We start from the raw sequence: 18,518 nt of genomic DNA, 5'->3' as shown, positions 1-18,518 counted from the left end.
CATGCCTTATTAAACATTACTGGCCTTATTAAACATTACTGTACCAGAGATATATTATATGCTCATAACTTGTAAGGGCATAACAGCATCACTGAAAAGATCTAAATTGCTGCTCCTATTGCACATTTCTCAAACAATAGTTCAGATTTAAAAAGACAATAGATTTTAAAGTGATCATAAGTGACTTGTGAATGTTACAGTTCCCTATACCAAGGACAACTTGTGTACTGTGGAGCTTTTCAATCTCTGCAGCATAGATATGCATAATGGTAAGATTATTATAATCAAACATTCTACTTTTATCAGGTATAAAGCTTCAAATCACCTGGCAACTATTGGCCTTTGGAATTACACATGTGATTTGGGTGATGAAGTACTTGAGAAGAGTAGAAGAACAAATTCACTTTTTCCAGATGTAACTTATGCCTTGCTTTTCCTCACTTCAATTACAGTATGTACATTATATTCTGAACAGACTTTACAACTCTAGGTATGTCAATTACTGAATCACACTGTTTGAGGCAATTAGTTTCAGTTTTATACAAGTAAAAAACAACACCAAAAATACCTGTTTTCACTGAACTCAGAATCAGTAATGTTTTCTTTACATGGCTTAGGATCCTGCAAATGTAACATAATAGAATAAAAGATAGCCAAGCTCAACTGCAAAGCCAAACTGGAATTACATAACAGTCTAGGAACTTGCAAACCCATGGGACAGTCTCTTGTCTATTTGCATTAATGTGGTCAATTACATACCACAGTGTTTCACTATCATTATACATGAGCATCTCAAAACAACCTATACAGACTGAAATGAGAATCTTTTGCTCACATTCTTGTTTCTGTGTTTGTATCCTATATGTACAGTAGCTCGATGGATGTAATTTTACATTACACCATGACTAATTAACCTGAAGCACTCATGACTGTTCCTCGTCAACAAGAAGCATACAAGATCTCTTGTGAAGACATATATAAGCACAGCAAACATTTCTTAATCAACAACATAACATACAACATGTAGAAAAACCTAAAAATCACAATTCACAAATGCCAATGCGACATGTCTGGACATTTAAATCTAGTTCAAAGTGTAAGCAGTTGCCCATTTAATGCCTGAATGATTAAATATGTACTTACTTGTCTTCTGGAGTACTTTTGCCTCAGCACATAAGAATATTTACATCAATGTCAATATTTTGAAATGACAACTCCACTATAAGCAAGAACAAAAATGCTTGTTACTGCACATCTGTATTATTGTGTAATTAAACCATAAGCTAGACTAGATGTCTGGCAATAATTTGCATAAGAGACAATGTATTAGCTCAATTGTTATGAGTATATGAAAGATTTTCACAATAGTTTGATAGGGGAGCAGGAGTGTATTACAATGCACAAAGGAGGAACTAGATAGGGTGAGAAGGGTGAAGGGTGATGGGGAATGGGAATTGGCAGTTGGCAAGAATGAAGTTAAGAGGAGGAGGTGTTCAGACAGTTATACTTTGTGTATATGCAGAGTTGAGTGGAGAGGAGCCTCTTGTAGCTATAGATGTAGGGAACGTGAAACAGTCCTTAGCAGTTAGGATGCCTAGATCAGTTGCAAAGTATAACAGAAAGAAAAAGGTTCTGCTGCTAGGTAGTCTGCATGGTAGAGTTGTGGGCCAGCAGTTGCAGGAAGTGTTGGGGAGTGAGTGCCAGGTCACCAGCATTGTGAAGCCTAGAGCAAGGTCAGCTCAGATGACTGACAGCATAGGGGAGTTATATAGGAATTTTACGAAGGAGGCTAGTGGGTGGAGCAGGGAACAGTCTTGATAGGGATGGGGAATATCATGTACGTGGTGACCTGGTAAAGATAGCTACTCGACTGGTGGCACTAATGTGCATTTCGTGCAACTGTTTCAGCATCATGACAGGCCTCAACTTGATGCGGCTATCACGTGTGTTAACAAGGGGTTGGAGAGGGCGCTGATGGCAGAGGGCATGGGTCACATTTCAGTGGTGCCAGTTGGGTCTATCAGTAGATCGGTTTTCACTAGGCATGGCCTGTACTGCAATAGGTATGGGAAGGGGAGGCTGGCAAAGCTTATGGGTAAATGTGTAGTGGTAGGTGATGGGATCAGGAACTGCTAACATCAAATGACTCACACAAGATACATACCTCAAATAATTGACTCATATGGGAAAAGTTACTTTGAACAAAGGACCTGACATGCATATAGTATGACAACACTGAAATGTATTGCGAATGGTATAATTACCTTGAACAGAAATAAATGTGCCATTAGCAAAACATACATGACAAAGGATTCAGTAAATTCCTGTAAGGATCTATCCTCACTGATACACTTATGAACATTATAAATTACTCTCACAACAGAAAAGCACTAATTACTGTGCAAACGAAGAACCTTACACTACAAGGACACTATAAGAATGACTCTCAAATTGCACCTTATATTAAAATGAACATATACCCCAAAGACTAGATAGTAATGATAAATATATTGGCTCTCAAACCATTCTTTTCTGATAGATAATTCTCAAAAAAATAGCCATGTATCACACTTAAGACACAAAGGAATTGATGACATTAGCTGCCAGTGGTCGTTGGTTTAAATCAATGTGGAAAGTTGAAAATTTCTGCTGGATTGGGATTCAAACCCAGGTCTCCTGCTTACTAGGCAGATGTGCTGGCCACTGCGCCATCCAGACACAGTGGTCATTGTAACTGCACAGACTGCCCTAGCATACCTGCGTCAGATGTAAATTGTTAACTTAAACACACACTGCCAACACAGTGCCCCTTGCTTGTTATCTTCATTACTTGTGAGAGTTCACCAATTCCCTTAAAATTTCAAGTGTGGTGTGCATCTGCACTGAAGTGATCATTGGCTGCCCTTGTCTTAATTATAAAAGTGGCATGTGTCCTTTTGGTCATGTTTGCAAGACCAAAACTGACATATATAATAACTACTTAATTAGTGGACCACATTCTTTGTGCTCTCACTGAACTCTGCATCAATAGCATTTTCTTTATAGGGTGTAGAATCTTGCATCCAAAAATAATAGAATAAAAGATAGTCAAGCTTGATTGCAAAGCCAAACTGGAATTACATAACAGCCTAGTAACTTTGCAAACCCATGGGATAGTCTCCTGTCTATTTGCATTAATGAGGTCAATTATATACCACAGTGTTTCACTTTTACTATATGTGTGCATCTCAAAATAACCTATTTTTTTACTCAGATTCTCGTTTCTGTGTATGTAACCTTTTTCTACAGTAGCTCAATGGATATAATTTTACACTATACTTGGAGCACTCATAACTGTTCCTGCTGAGCACAAAGCATACAAGATCTCTTATGAAACATATATAAGCACAGCAAACATTTCATAATCAATAACATAACATACAATGTGTTGAACACCTAAAAATCACAATTCACAAACACCAATGCAATGTGGCTGGACTGTTGGCAATACTGAGAACAACATCTAAATCTGGTTCCATGTGTTATCAGTTGATGTCTGACCTGTTACATGTGTATTTCCTTGCCTTTGAGGTACTTTGGCCTCAGCACATTAGAACACTTACAAGGGGTTATTCCCCAAGTAAGGCCTCCTATTTTTATTCATGGAAACTACAGGGTATACATAAATCATAACAGCATAGCTAAATAGAGCAATATGTCAGCTACAGACTGTCATTTTTCCACATAGACACCACCATTTGTTATGCACTTTTGCATGCCACACTTGTAAAAATTAGAACCAGCTGAGGCTTACCACTTCCTTACAGCTTTGACAACAGAATCTGAGTCTTGAAAATGTTCACCATGTAGTCCATCTTTTAGAGGCCCAAAGAAATGGAAGTCTGAAGGTGCTAAATCCAGACTGTATGGTGCAGGTGGTAAGACAGTCCAGTCAATTTTTCAGTGAGTTGTGTGGTTGCAAAACTGGTGTGGCGTCCAGTGTTGTGATGTTGCAGTTGAAAGCGGTCTTCTTCTCTGACCTCACCCTGGAAATTCAGGCTTTCAGCTTAGTAAGTGTCATCCTGTAGCATGCTGAATTGAAAGTTTCTCCAGGATCCAGGACATCCAAAAGAACCACATCCTGGCTATTACAGAAGACTGTGAACATCACTTTGCCTGCAGATGGCTGTGACTCGAATTTCTTCTTTGACGGAGAATTCACATGTTGCCATTCAAAGGACTGTCGTTTGGATTCTGGCTTGAAGTGGTGATGCCATGTCTCATCTCTGGTGACAATGCTATTCAGAAAACTGTCACCTCGAGCTTCGTATTGATCCAGCAAGACGCATGTCGCACAGATCTTGCAATAACCAAGATGTTCCAACACTGTTTCCAAGGCATTACAGCCGACATTCAGCTTTCTACACAATTCTCTGGTCATTAGCTGCCAATCAGCATGGATAAGTTGATCATGATGCTCTTGCGAGGGATGCGAGGGATGATAGCTGTACAGGGTCGACCAGGCCATGGCTTGCCATGCAAACCCTTTCCACCACCTCGAAAAAGCTGCACCCATCGCCTCACATTGTTTACGTGTATTGCATTGTCTCCATACACCTTAAGCAAGTGTCAGTGGATTTCAGTTGGTGTGATTTCTTCAGCAGTGAGGAATTTAATCACACATAGCTGTTTTATATGCATGTCCATATCAGACTCCATTTTGGAAGATTCCTCTACTGGCGCCCACTACTGCAGGACAACACAACCACCTGCAAATGAAAGAGGAAGGTTCAAGCATTAACACTACACCAATTACATCTGGCATGGACATCAAAAGTCACAAAAAAAAAATTGGAGGCATAGCTTGTGGAACAACCCTCATACATCACTGTCAATTTTTTCAAATAACAATTCCACTAAAAACAAGATCAAACAGGCTTCTTATTGCATATCTGTATTTGTGTGTAATTATGCCATAAGTTAAATTAGATGTCTGGTGATGAATATGAGTTAGAGACAATGTATTGGCCCAATAGTTATGAGTAGATGAAAGCTTTTCACAATGCAAATCACACCTTTTGATAAAATATATGATATCAACAAATAATCCATTTCAGGTAGAATGAACCTACCTCACACAACCAACTTTCACAAAAATAAGGTTTTTTAAACATATCAGAAATGAAAAGCAACCACAATTTTATGCTGTGAATTTGTTATGGATGACTACCAACCACAAAACTGAAATCATGGGTTTAAATTAAGAGTGACTGTGCAAACAATTTGAAGGTATTTGTGGCAATTGAAAGTGTATAATGTGATGAGAAAGTTTTCACAATGTTGCCTGGAAAACTCTCTTTGAAGTTCTGAAGGTAGCAATGGTAAAATACAGGGATTGAAAGGATATTTACAACTTGTACAGAAACCAAATGGCAGTCACAGGAGTTGATGGGCATTAAAAGGAAGCCACCTATCATAAATGTTATTCAATGCATACATTGAGCAAGCAGTAAAGGAAACCAAAAATACATTTGGAGCAAAGATTAAGGTTCAGAGACAGGAAATAAAGAATTTGAGATTTCCTGATGACATTGTAATTCTGTCAGAGACAGCAGATTAGATTAGATTAGATTCAGTTTTCATTCCACAGACCCAAAAAATGAGATGATTCTCATGGATGTGGAACATGACAGAAAGTATACCATAAAAACATAAAGCATTTGAATATAATACTTATTACCCTGATCATTTGTCAGGAGATTGTAGAAATAGGTGAATGCAATGCGGTAAACTGGAAAAGCTAATATTTACAGAGTTAACACGCTGTCAGAATGAAACATTGTTATGCACTGTTAATAAATTTATCATACACAAAATACCTAATCTTGACTACTGTGATCAAGTGCTATCAAAACTGAAATCTAACAGACATTTTTACTTAAGCTTGTCTAAAAGTCCCTGTTAAGATGTTCACCCATAGAGTAGAAGGAGTTGCCTATCAAAAAGTCTTTCAGACTCTGGCTATTTGAAACCAGGTTTTTAATGGTTGCTGGGAATTTATTGAAAATGTGTGTGTGTTCCTGAATATTGGACCCTTTTTTGGACCAAGGTACGTGATTTTAGGTCTTTATGTAGATTGTTCTTATTCATAGTATTGATACTCTGTATTGGGCTATTGGTTGGAAATTAAGATATGTTACTTGCAACAAATTTAACTAAGGAATAAATATACCGAGAAGCAGTAGTTAGAATACCAAGTTCCTTGAATAGGTTTCTACATGATGTTCTTGAATTTACACCACAAATGATTCTTATCACTGCTTTTTCACCCTAAAAACTTTTGATCAGTTTGATGAGTTGCCCCAGAATATGATCCCATATGACATAATAGAATGAAATTAAGCAAAGTATGCTAGTTTTTAATATTTATGTCTCCTACATTTGACATCATTCTCACTGCAAATACAGACTTGTTTAGGCACTTAAGCAATTCTGTGGTATGCCCTTACCAACTGAATTTATTATCGAGTTGTACTCCCAGAAATTTAACACTGTCAATCTCTTCGATCTGCATGTCTTCATATGTTATACACATGCTGGAAGGAAATCTCTTACAGGTTCTGAACTGCATATAGTGGGTCTTCTCAAAGTTTAATGACAGTGAATTAGCTTTAAACCACTTATTAATGTCAGTGAAAATTTAATTAGCATCTATTTCTAAATCTGTACATGACTTGCTACGTATTGCAGTGTTTGTATCATCTGCAAACAAAACAAACTGCATCTGGCAATGTAACAGATGAAGGTCATTAATGTACACAAGATAAAGCAATGGACCCAAGATGGAACCTTGAGGAACACGACATGTAATTAATTCCGTCATATGAAGACTGACTGCTTACTTCACAGGTATTTCCTGATGACACCCTTTAGTAGCCTCTAATTTATTATCTAATGAATTAAGCACATTCTCACTGTAAGTGTAAATAGCTTTCCCTGTATCAGAAACCCTTAAGAAATCTAAACTGTGGCAAGGACAAAATATTATTTGTAGTCAGATGCTTAATGAGACACTTGAACACAACCTTTTCAAGTATTTTTGAGAAAGCCGGCAAATAATTGGTCGATAGTTTGATGGTATCTGTCTATCCCCATTCTTGTAAAGAGGCTTAACTTAAGCATATTTCAGCCAGTCTGGAAATGTTACACTGATAAGAGATTGATTACACAAATAACTTAAGATAGAACTCAATTCGCATGAGCACTCTTTGATTAACTTCATTGATATGTTATCATACCCACTGGCATACTTAGATTTTAAGGATTTTATGATGGATACTACTTATTTGGGAGACATGAGTGTCATTTCCATTTTACTGAAGTTATTTTTAAAGACTGGTCTCAGATACTCCATTGCACTGTTCAATGAACCTGATTACCCCAAGCTGTCAGTAACAGAAATGAAGTTCTTGTTTAAGAGGTTTGCAACACTGCATGCACTTGTTATCAAAGTCTCATTTATTTTTAGAGCTATGTGTTCCTCTTCCTTTTTGGCCCCACCTGTCTCTGTCTTCACTATATCCCATACAGTTTTTCTTTTGTTGCCTGATGTAATTACCTTTTTTCATAATAAAGCTGCTTCAATTTCTGGATTAGTTGCTTCAATATTATTGCTATATTCTTTGTAATGCATTACAATTCTAACATCAAAGCTGTTTCTCGAGAGGAGATACACTCTCCTTTTCATCCCACATTATTTTATTTCTTTTGTAATCCACAGTTTATTTTTTGACTTCTATGTGATTTGAATCACCTTTAGGGGAAAAAGTTTTCAAACATGGAGGTAACTTTATGTTCGCTTTGTATTTTCCATATGAGTAAGAAGTATTGCAAACATCTATCCAGTTAACGTCTTTGAGCAATTTCCTCAATTTCTCTATTTTTTACTTATTTATTACCCTCCTGTACTCAGATTTAATAGTTTTTTTTTCCTGAAAAGTTTTAACATTTAACACAAGATGCTGTATGTCATGATCAGATAGCCCATTTAATATTGGTTTTGTGATGTGACTTTTCTCCCTAGATTTGTCTACAAAGATATTATCAATAGCAGTCTTGATGCATTTACATATCCTAGTAGCAAAGTTCACAGTAGGAACCAAAATGAATGACAGTTTTACTGACTGCAATAATTGTTCACCAACAGAGCTTTTCAACAAGTCTACATTAAAATCACCAGCAACCACTATTTCCTTGTTTTTTACCATGAGATGGGACAGCAGAGCTTCCAGACTTTTTATGGTGAGGTTAATATTTCCTGAAGGTGATCTGTCTATACCTACTATTATAAAGGACTTATTATGGAATACTATTTGTGTTGCACAAGCTTCTAAGTGCTGCTCTGAGCAAAATTTTTTTAATATCAATATTCTTGAAATCAAAACAGTTTCTGACAAATGTGGGAACTCCTTCTTTCTCCATTTTTTCTTAACAGAAGTAAGAAGCTAACTAGAATCCTGTAACATTTAACATATCTACACCAGTGGTCAGATGATGTCCAGAGAAGCAGAGTATATCAACTGGTTTGCTCAACTCTAATTCTTCAACACAAATAAGCAACTCATTAAGCTTACCCCCTTGGTCCTCGGATATTTTGGTGCAATAATGATGACTGATTTCATACACTGGCTGAATTACAATTGGATGAACCTAGTATGAAACTTCCTGGCAGATTAAAACTGTGTGCCCGACCGAGACTCGAACTCAGGATCTCTGCCTTTCGCGGGCAAGTGCTCTACCATCTGAGCTACCAAAGCACGACTCACACCAGGTCCTCACAGCTTTACTTCTGGCAGTAGCTCAGATGGTAGAGCACTTGCCCATGAAAGGCAAAGGTCCCGAGTTTGAGTCTCGGTCTGGCACACAGTTTTAATCTGCCAGGAAGTTTCATATCAGCGCACACTCCGCCGAAAATCTCATTCTGGATGAACCTAATTTACCTGCCAGTTTTTGAGTACCTCTAGTTTCAATCAGAGGCTGTCGGCCTGAATTGTGTACATTAAAATTTGCTTTCTGGCTGCCTGTTTTATCAATGTGAATGTCATTTTCAGCCTGTCTCTGAACATCTTTTATTTCTGCCCTCCATACCCTGAAAAAACTGCTGATCTGTCACTTGTACTCACTGGTACTTTATCACTTGTGACAGTGCCCCCCCCCCCCCCCCGCCCCCCCCTTTACGTTATTTGCTATTAGCTTATAAAGTTTTCCCTTCCCTTTCCTGTTGATGTGAATGCGATGCCTAGTATAGTTCCACCTGCTGATAGAGTCAGCAGGAACCACACTGATATGAGACCCAATATCTGATCCAAGCAGCCATTCCACCTCTAAATTAACTCTCCTAACAAAAGAGTTTAAATGAGGCTGGTCATGGTGCCTGAGAACAGACCCAAGTCCAAACCAGTATGTCTCATTACTGAAGCTATTTTTACCAGGTTACTCTCAACTGAATAATTATGGTTCCTATCTATGCTGTTGCCTGCCCCACCCATTATTACCATGGTGTCTTCCTTTGTGAAGTCTTTGCAAAATGAACCTACATCCTCTATCACCTGAACCAGACTTGCAATAGGTTTAAAAGAACTTGTGACCTGGTAATCTGACCCTAGTTCATCCTGCAACAGTTGGCAAACACCTCTACCATGTGAACTACTTAACAACAAAACTTTCTTCTTCTTTACAGCTTTTTCTGACTTCATACTTTTCAAACACTTTTTGAAAGTTTGTTGTGTCCTGTCTACTCCTACATCTATTTGTGGCTCATAAGTTTCCTATTGTAACAACAGATCAGACCTGGTTTCCACATTCACAAACACACTGTCTGAGAATGTCCTATTCCTATTTCTTCTATAATCTCTCTTTTCCCTTCTCCCCCATTAACCTTTCCAAATCTTGTTTCCTTAAGGACCTGGAAGAGCAGTTCAGTGGAATGGACAGTGTCGTGAAAGGAGGATATAAGATGAATATCAACAAAAGCAAAACAAGTGTAATAGAATGTAGTCAAATTAAATCAGGTGATGCTGAGGAATTAGATTAGGAAATGATACATTTAAAGTAGTAGATGAGTTTTGGTATTTGGGCAGCAAATTAACTGACGATGGCCAAAGCAGAGAAGATATACAATTTTGACTCACAATTGCCAGAAGAAGAGAAATTTGTTAGCATCCAATACAGACTTATGTGTAAGGATGCCTTTTTTGAAGGTATTTGGATGGAGTGTAGCCATGTGCTGAAGTGAAACTTAGACAATAAATAATTTAAACAAGAAGAGAAGAGCAGCATTCAAAGTGTGCTGCTACAGAAGAATGCTGAAGATTAGATGGGTAGGTTGCATAACTATTGAGGAGATACTGAATAGAATTGGAGACAAAAAAAAATTGTGGCACAACTTTACTAAAACAAGAGATCAGTTGATAGGACACATTCTAAAACATCAAAGGATCACCAATGTAGTATTTTATGAAAGCATGGGGTGCTGGTGTAAAAATCATAGAGGGACACTAAGAGATGAATACAGCAAGCAGATTCAGAAGGATGTAGGTTGCAGTAGTTATTTGGAGATGAAGATTCTTGCACAGGAAAGAGTAGCATGGAGAGATACATCAAAACAGTCTTGGACTGAAGACCCCACCGACAATAATGTGGTTGTCACAAAATTTAACTAGTGGCACAACTTCACAGATCCGTAATCCAAAGAACAACAAGTCAAATGTACTGTACAGGTACTACAAAAAAGTATTTCAGGTTTCAGCTGAATTCTGCTTTGGCGACAAGCAACACCAGCCACCGTTTTGTTTCCCGTGGATATAAATTATACTTATGAACACCTCAAACATTACTGCACTCAGTAACTATAGTCTCATAAAGTCAAATGATGGTCTAAAACTAGTCCATTAGCAACAACATGCAACTGAGGATATACCTATGTGACACTTCATGTTAAAATAATTGAACTGATTCAGTTTTCCTGCTTCTTTCATATAATGTCATTTTCCATTTGACACACTCCTTTGAGGCAGTGTTTTGCTGTTTTGTCAAATGTTATTTTACAACTGCCCATTGTTCTTTGCAAGATTACAAAGTAAAAACATATTGTCCTTGGATATAATCTGATGGGAATAAAAATTGCAAAACAAAAAAATAATTAATGTAGAATTAATTGCATGGTCAATACAAGGACAGTTAACACTGGTTGTGAATGTCACTGGAGTTGTTGTCCAATGATGCTGCATATGTGCTTGATTGGCGACAGTTATGGTGATCAAGCAAGTCAAGGCACGTGTGGGCCATGTTGGTGTACAAAATTGATAATGGGCAAGTGTTATCCTGTTGGAAACACCCCCAGAATGCTGCCCATTAATGGCAGAACAATAGGTCGAATCGCCAGACTGACATACAAATTTGCCATCAGTGTCACACAAGATTGCATCCTAGACCACGACTCCAAGTGTATGTCCAGTGCTGTGTATGCAGACAGGCTGGTTACAGGCCCTCAAATGGCCTGCTCCTTACCAATACATGGTCATCACTGGCGCTGAGCATCAGGGAACACAACAGATCTCCAATCACACAACAGACCTCCATTCTGCCCTCCAATGAGCTCTCACTTGACACCACTGAAGTCACAAATTGTGGTGCTTTGGGGTCTGTGGAAAGTGTGCAACAAGGCTTCTGGCTTGGAGCTGTCCTTTAAGTAACTGATTTGTAACAGTTTGTTGTGTCACTGTGGTGCCAATAGCTGCGCAAATTGCTGCTGCAGATACAGTATGACGTGCAACAGCCATATGCCAAACACGATGGTCTTACCTCTCGGAAATGCCACATGACCATATGGAGCCCAGTCTTCTTGCAACCAAATGTTCCCATGACCACTGCTACCAGTAATCATGTACAGTGGCTGCATTCCTGCAAAGTCTTTCTGCAATATTGCAGAAGGAACATCCAGCTTTCCATAACCGTATTACATGACTTCGTGGAAACTGAGTGAGGTGTTGATAATGGCATCTTTGCCACCTTGAAGACATTCTTGACTAACATCAACTCACCACATCCAATCTCATAGGCAACTAATGCTCACAACTATTTCAGTGTGTATTTAAAGCAAACCTGATTTCCATTCTAATAGTGGTGCTACTAATGCCACTTTTATGTGACTGGCACAAAATTTTAATAGACATCACCTTTTAGATGTAGAAACATGCCTCCAACTTTAGTTTATGTTGCACAACTCCTCCTTCGTGATGTGATTTTTTATTTTCTGTATCTCTATATACAACACCTCTTACTAACAACTGAGTCCACATTTGAACTCTTCAATGTCATGACAAAAGCTATGAAAAATATCTATCTAACTTACGTGATGTGAAAACTACAAGTGTATGTACTATTATAACTAGTACAAGACACTAAGTGCAATGTAATATAACTGTTGGGAATTGTGGCAAATGGCTTAAAATCTGATTGCTGTTGTGGACAGTTAAATATTTTGATTTCTGTATTACCAACAATTCCACCTTTTATCTCCTGGACTGAGCACCAGACAACATTGTGCTTAATCAGTTACAATGCGCATAGGGTACAATAAATCACTTCCTGCAAGATAATGCTGATGCATTATTTCAGAATTTAAGTTTTTCAAGAATACAGATATCTCAAGAGCAGTATCACAGGTGAAAATTGTGGCTCACCAGATATGTCTAAGTATAACACTAATATGTATGAATACTCTCCATGTCATAAAATGTATTTCATTTTACAAGTTACAGAAACTACCAATGTCATTTGATACACAAAATTTAACTAACTCAAAGAACTGACTGCTATTGGGAAAAAATTACTCTTAACAAAGGACCTGATATACACCTAGTATTACAACACTGGGGATGCTTTGAGAATGATGTTATTGCCTGTAAACAGAATACAATGTGTCATTTGTAAAACATGCATGAGAGTAGGGTTTAGTACATCTACTGTCCTACAGCAGCTCTTTCCACTGGCACACTTAATAATACTGTGCATTACTCTCATGACAAAAAAGCACAAATTACTATGCAACTAAAAAACCTTACACTACAAGAATGATTTTGAAATTGTACCTCACATTGAAATGACCTACTACTAAAAAAGAGAAAAGGAGAGTATCTTAAGAGATAGATATTAATTATTGAATCTCAAACCATTCTTTTTTGATAGATAATTCTCAAATAATGACTGTGTATCATACTTAAGAACAATAAATCTTAAATATCTCCCATGTCTTATAAAACATTACAGTATCAGAAGGACATTATACTATCATGACTTATAAGGGAATAACAAAATAATTGTTCTTATCGAGACTTGCTGCTCATACTGCACATCTTTCAAAAAACAATTCAAATTTGAATAGACAGTACATTTTAGGGTGACCATAAGCACTTTGTAAAAGTTACAGTGCTCTACAATGTTGAAGAACTTGTGCAACATGGAAGCTTTGGAGATCTGCTGCATAGAAATGCATAATGGTGAGATTTTCTTGCTCTGTATTCAAATTTCATCAGGTAAAAAGGCCCACCATCTGGCAACTATTGGCCTTTGGAAATGCACATGTAGTTTGGCTGATGAAGTAGTTGAGATGTGTACAACATAAAATGCACTTTTTTCAGATGTAACTAATACCTTGCTTCTCCTCTGCACAAGCACAACATGTATAGCGTATCTGCAACTGACTTTGGACCTATAAGTTCCTTTTGCATAAGTAAGAAAACAACACCAAGAATACTTGATCCCATTGAACTCAGCATCAATAATATTTTCTTTACATTGTGGAGGATCCTGCAGCCTACATTTACATATTTATTCCACAAGCTAAGATATAGTGGATGGTGGAGGGTACTCTGTACCATTACTAGTCGTTTCCTATCCTGTGGCATTTGCAAATAGAATGAGGGAGAATCAACCATCTTCATGCCTCAATATGAGCCCTAATTTCTTGTATCTTATCTTCATGGTCCTTATGTGAAATGTATGTTTGGGGCTGTAGAATCATTCTGACGTCAGCTTCAGATGCTGGTTCTCTAAATTTTCTGAATAGACATCCTAAAAAAGAATGTGCCTTCCCTCCAGGAATATACATTTGAGTTCCAAAAGCATCTCTGTAACACCTGCAAGTTTTTTGAACCTATCTGCAAATAATCTAACAGCTTGCCTCTGAATTGTTTTTATACCTTCCTTTAATATGACATGGTGTGTATCCCAGACACTCAAAGATTACTCAAGAGTAGGTCACACTAGCATGCTACATGCAATCTCATTTACAGTTGAACCACACTTTCCCAATATTTTCCCAATAAACCAAAGTCAGTCATTTGCATTCCCTACCACAATCCTCACATACTCATTTGATTTCATATCACTTTGTAACGTTACACCCAGATATTTAAATGACATGACTGTGTCAAGCAGGACACTACTAATCATGTATTCAATTGTCACAGTTTTTTTCCCTATTAATCTGCCTTACCTTATATTCTTTCTACATTTAGAGTTCACTGCCATTCATCACACCAACTAGAAATTTTGCCTAAGTAATTTTATATCTTCTCACAGTCACTAACCTTCCACATCTTCCTGTACACCACAGAATCAATAGCAAACAACTGCAGATAGCTGCCCACCCTGCATGCTACATCAGTTACCCACAAAGAAAATAACAGCAGTACTACAACACTTCCCTGGGGCACTCCTGATGATACCCTTGGCTGATGAGTACTTATTGTCGAGCAACATATTGGGTTTTATTACTTAAGAAGTCTTCGAGCCACTCACATATCTGGGAACCTATTCCATATGCTTGTACCTTCATAAACAGTCTGCAGTGAGGCAACTGTAAAAGGCTTCCTGGAAATCTAGAGATACGGAATCTGCCTGTTGCCCTTCATCCATAGTTCACAATATATCATGTGGTAAAAGGGCAAGCTGAGTTTGGCATGAGAGGTGCTTTCTAAAACCATGCTGATTCATGCACATAAGCTTTTCTGTCTCAAGGAAATTTATTACATTCAGACTCAGTCTGTGTTCACAAATTCTGTAGCAAACCATTTAAGGAAATTGACCTAAATTTTGTGAGTTCGTTCTTTTACCCGTCTTATATATAGTAGTCACCTGCCCTTTTTTCAGTTGCTTGAGACTTTGTGATGAGTGAGAGATTCATGATAGATGTAAGTTAAGTAAGGGGTGAATTCCAAGGAGTACTCTTTGTAAAACTGAATTGGGAACCTGTTAACTTATTTGTTTGCAACTCTTTCAGGTGTTTGTCTATGGCGGGGATCCTTATTACTATGTTGTCCACACAGGAGTCTGTTCGATGGTCAAATGATGTTATGCCTTTATGATTCTTTTGCATGATTGATTTGAAAATGTGAATTTTAAAACTTCATCTTTCATTTTCCTACCTTCAGGTGCCACACCAGACTGTTCAATGAGTGGCTGTGTGGAAGCCTTAAATTTGGCTAGCAGTTTTACATAGAACAAGAATTATCTTGGTCTCTCTGCCAGATCTTTTGCTAATGTTTGACAGTGGAAGTAGCTGAACACGTTGCACATAGATCTTTTCACAGATGCACAAATCTTTTCTTTGCCTGTCATCATTTGCATGTTCTCTTTTGAACCGAGAGTCCAACAGCCTTTGCTTCATCAACATTTGCTGAATTTCACTGTTGAATGATGGTGGCTCTTTTCCATCCTTAATCCACTTACAAGACACATAGTTCTGCAGATCAGAATTCACAATCTGTTTAAACTTTGCCCATACTTCCTCTATTGGAAATAAATGACATCAGTTCATTGTCTAAGTGAGATGCTAACAGCTACTAATCTGCTCTTTCTAATACAAGCACTCACCTAGCCTTCTTCACTGATTTATCAACTTCTGTAACCATAGTTGCTATAAAGACATTGTAATCACTAACACCCACCTCTATACCGATACTGTTGACAGGGTCTGACTTGTTTGCAGCTGCAAGGCCTAAGGTATTTCCATTGAGTTTGTGCTGCTGAACTAGCTTCTCAAGACATATTCAAAAGTACTTCACAAGACTGTCTATTTGTATCCCCCCCCCCCTCCTCCCACTGAACAAAGAATCCTTAGATGTCCCAATCTGTACATGGTCAGTTAAAGTAACCTCCAACAAGTATTCCCCAATCTCAGTATTTACGTGCTACTGAGAGTGGAATTTCTTTGAATGACTCTAGAACTGTCACAGAAGAATTGGGTGGCTGGTAAAAGCATCCAACAATTAACTTGGTTTCACCTACAGCTGTTATAAGTGACCAGACAACTTCACTATCACACTCAACTTTGACCACAATAGAGACAATATTTTTGTCAACTGCAATGACACTGAGCCTTCTGTGGTATCTCATCTGTCTGTCAAATATACATCCCATGACTCACTAAATGTCTCAGAGCTTCTTACTTAATGTTTAGGCTAGTTCTCAGTCCCATGAATAATTTGAATGTGAGAACTTTCCTGAAGGGCAGTAAATTCAGAAACTTTGTTGAATGTAGTCTGACTTCCCTTTCTGTGTACCGACTGGTGAGCACTCATCAGAATACCTAAAACTACCACCTAGCCTAAAAAACCTCTATCTGTTCTCCACAAGTACTCTGCTACCCACGTAGCTGCATCCTTTGTGTAGTAAAACCCTGACATATCAGGGTGAGTCCTAAAAGTCCCCGCCCAATAATGCAGGTACAGAAATCAGCAGCCAAGACTCACAGAATCGATAAAGCCACTGGTTGAGACCCTTCATTTGACTCCAAACCAAAGGTACTGGCCCTTGACTTTAAGCTAAAATGGAATTATGTAACAGTCTAGTAACTTCCAACCTCAAGGGATGGACTGCTGGCTGCATGCATTAATGTGGCCAACTATGTACTACAGAGTATCTCTTTTATTGTAACAGTGGACCTCAGCACAAGCTATAAAAACTGAAATGAGAATTTTTTATGTCTTGGTCACATTTCTGTGTTTGTAAGCTTACTGCACAGTAGCTTAGTGTATATGATTTTGCATCACACCATGACAAATCAGTTTTGAGCACTCAGGACTGCTCTAATTGAGCAACCATAATATATGATCTGTTATAGAAACATATGTAAGCACAGCAAAAGTTTCATAATTGAGGACATAAGATAGGATGTAGGCTGTTTCCAATACTGTCATAACCTAAAAATTAAATTCTCATACTCCAGTGCAGTGTGGCTGGACTGTTGGAAACTGAGAACAACTTCAAAATCTGGTTGAATGTGCGCTCAGGTATCCTGTTTAATGTCTGCACTGTTAAATATGTACGTCCTTATCTTCTGGAGTACATTTCTTCCAGTGCATTCCAACACTAAAATCATTAGTCAATTGAAAAACAAACTCCTCTACAAAAAATAACAAAAAAGCATGTTACTGAACATCTGTATTAGTGCATTATTATATCATAAGCTAGATGTTAGGAATAAATATAAGTAAGAGACAATGTATTTTAACTCAATAGTTGTAAAAGAATGAAATTTTTTCACAACACAGATCACGCCTTTTTATAAAATATGTTTCCAACAAGGAATCCGTTTTCAGTAGCTTGAACCTACCTGTTTCTGACAAATGAGTCCACATTTCAACTATACAAGGCCACAATAAAAGTTATGGAAAATTCCTATCGAACACACATGATATAAAAGTTATGAAATGGATGTCCTATTTTAACCAATAAGATACCATAAGTGCAATGCTACGTATATGTTGGGAATATTTGCAAAAATCTTAAAATCTAGTTGAAGTTTTAGTTAGTTGAAAATTTTCATATCCACATTACCAACAATGCCACATTTTATCTCCTGGAGTGTACAGCAGACAACACAATGTATCACCAGTTATAGTGGGCATAGGGTACAATAAATCAAGTCCCTCAAAATAATGCCAAAGTAGCATCTGAAAGTTACATTTTTTTTGGGGTGGGGTGTGGGGGGGGGGGGTGAGGGTCACAGAATACTGATTAATGTATTTCATACAGCTGGAATAGTTCGGAGAGATATATTCTCGAAGCACCTACTTTGAGGTGGTAATGTTCAGACCAATTAGTACTATTTATATTAATATAAATAATAACATGGAGTTACATCTGTCTTTGATCAAAATATTAGAAATATGTTTAAATATTTGATTATCCAAATCATTAAAGTGGAAGATGACAAAGCAAATGTAGAATGAAGACTTATGCTCTTTGAATCTAAATATGCAAACACAATAAAACAAAACTAATCACCACTGCATGATGAATGTTCAATACTGAAGTGTTATCTTTCTTTTCTGTAAGATAGTCAGTACAGTCTGCACTTCCCTCATGTAATGTACACTTCAGTGCTTCGTAATACTGCTTGTCATTATGTGGTATGTACTACTCTGCCAATGTCATTATGTCTTTTAGTTTAGCGAGTTTTAATGGCAGCTTTC

The 18,518-nt window shown here is 37.6% G+C and overlaps 1 protein-coding gene across 5 annotated transcripts in view; it reads right to left on the bottom strand.

Moving 5' to 3' along the window:
- Positions 1–1,338: 1,338 nt before the first annotated feature.
- LOC126249596 (uncharacterized) overlaps positions 1,339–18,518 on the bottom strand; it is a 35,602-nt gene continuing 18,422 nt past the window's right edge. For all 5 annotated transcript variants that reach the window (XR_007545622.1, XR_007545623.1, XR_007545624.1 and 2 more), the window contains one exon: positions 1,339–4,748. Coding sequence is in view for 1 of the 5 variants with exons in the window: in XM_049951258.1 (XP_049807215.1) it covers positions 4,034–4,555 (522 nt within the window). In the remaining 4 variants the exon portion in view is untranslated. The remainder of the gene's footprint in view (positions 4,749–18,518) is intronic.

Source organism: Schistocerca nitens, chromosome 3, assembly GCF_023898315.1.
Source record: "Schistocerca nitens isolate TAMUIC-IGC-003100 chromosome 3, iqSchNite1.1, whole genome shotgun sequence".
NCBI classification, from domain to species: Eukaryota; Metazoa; Arthropoda; class Insecta; order Orthoptera; family Acrididae; genus Schistocerca; species Schistocerca nitens.
The sequence above is the reverse complement of the archived record's forward strand: the minus strand, read 5'-3'. Positions and strand labels throughout refer to the sequence as shown.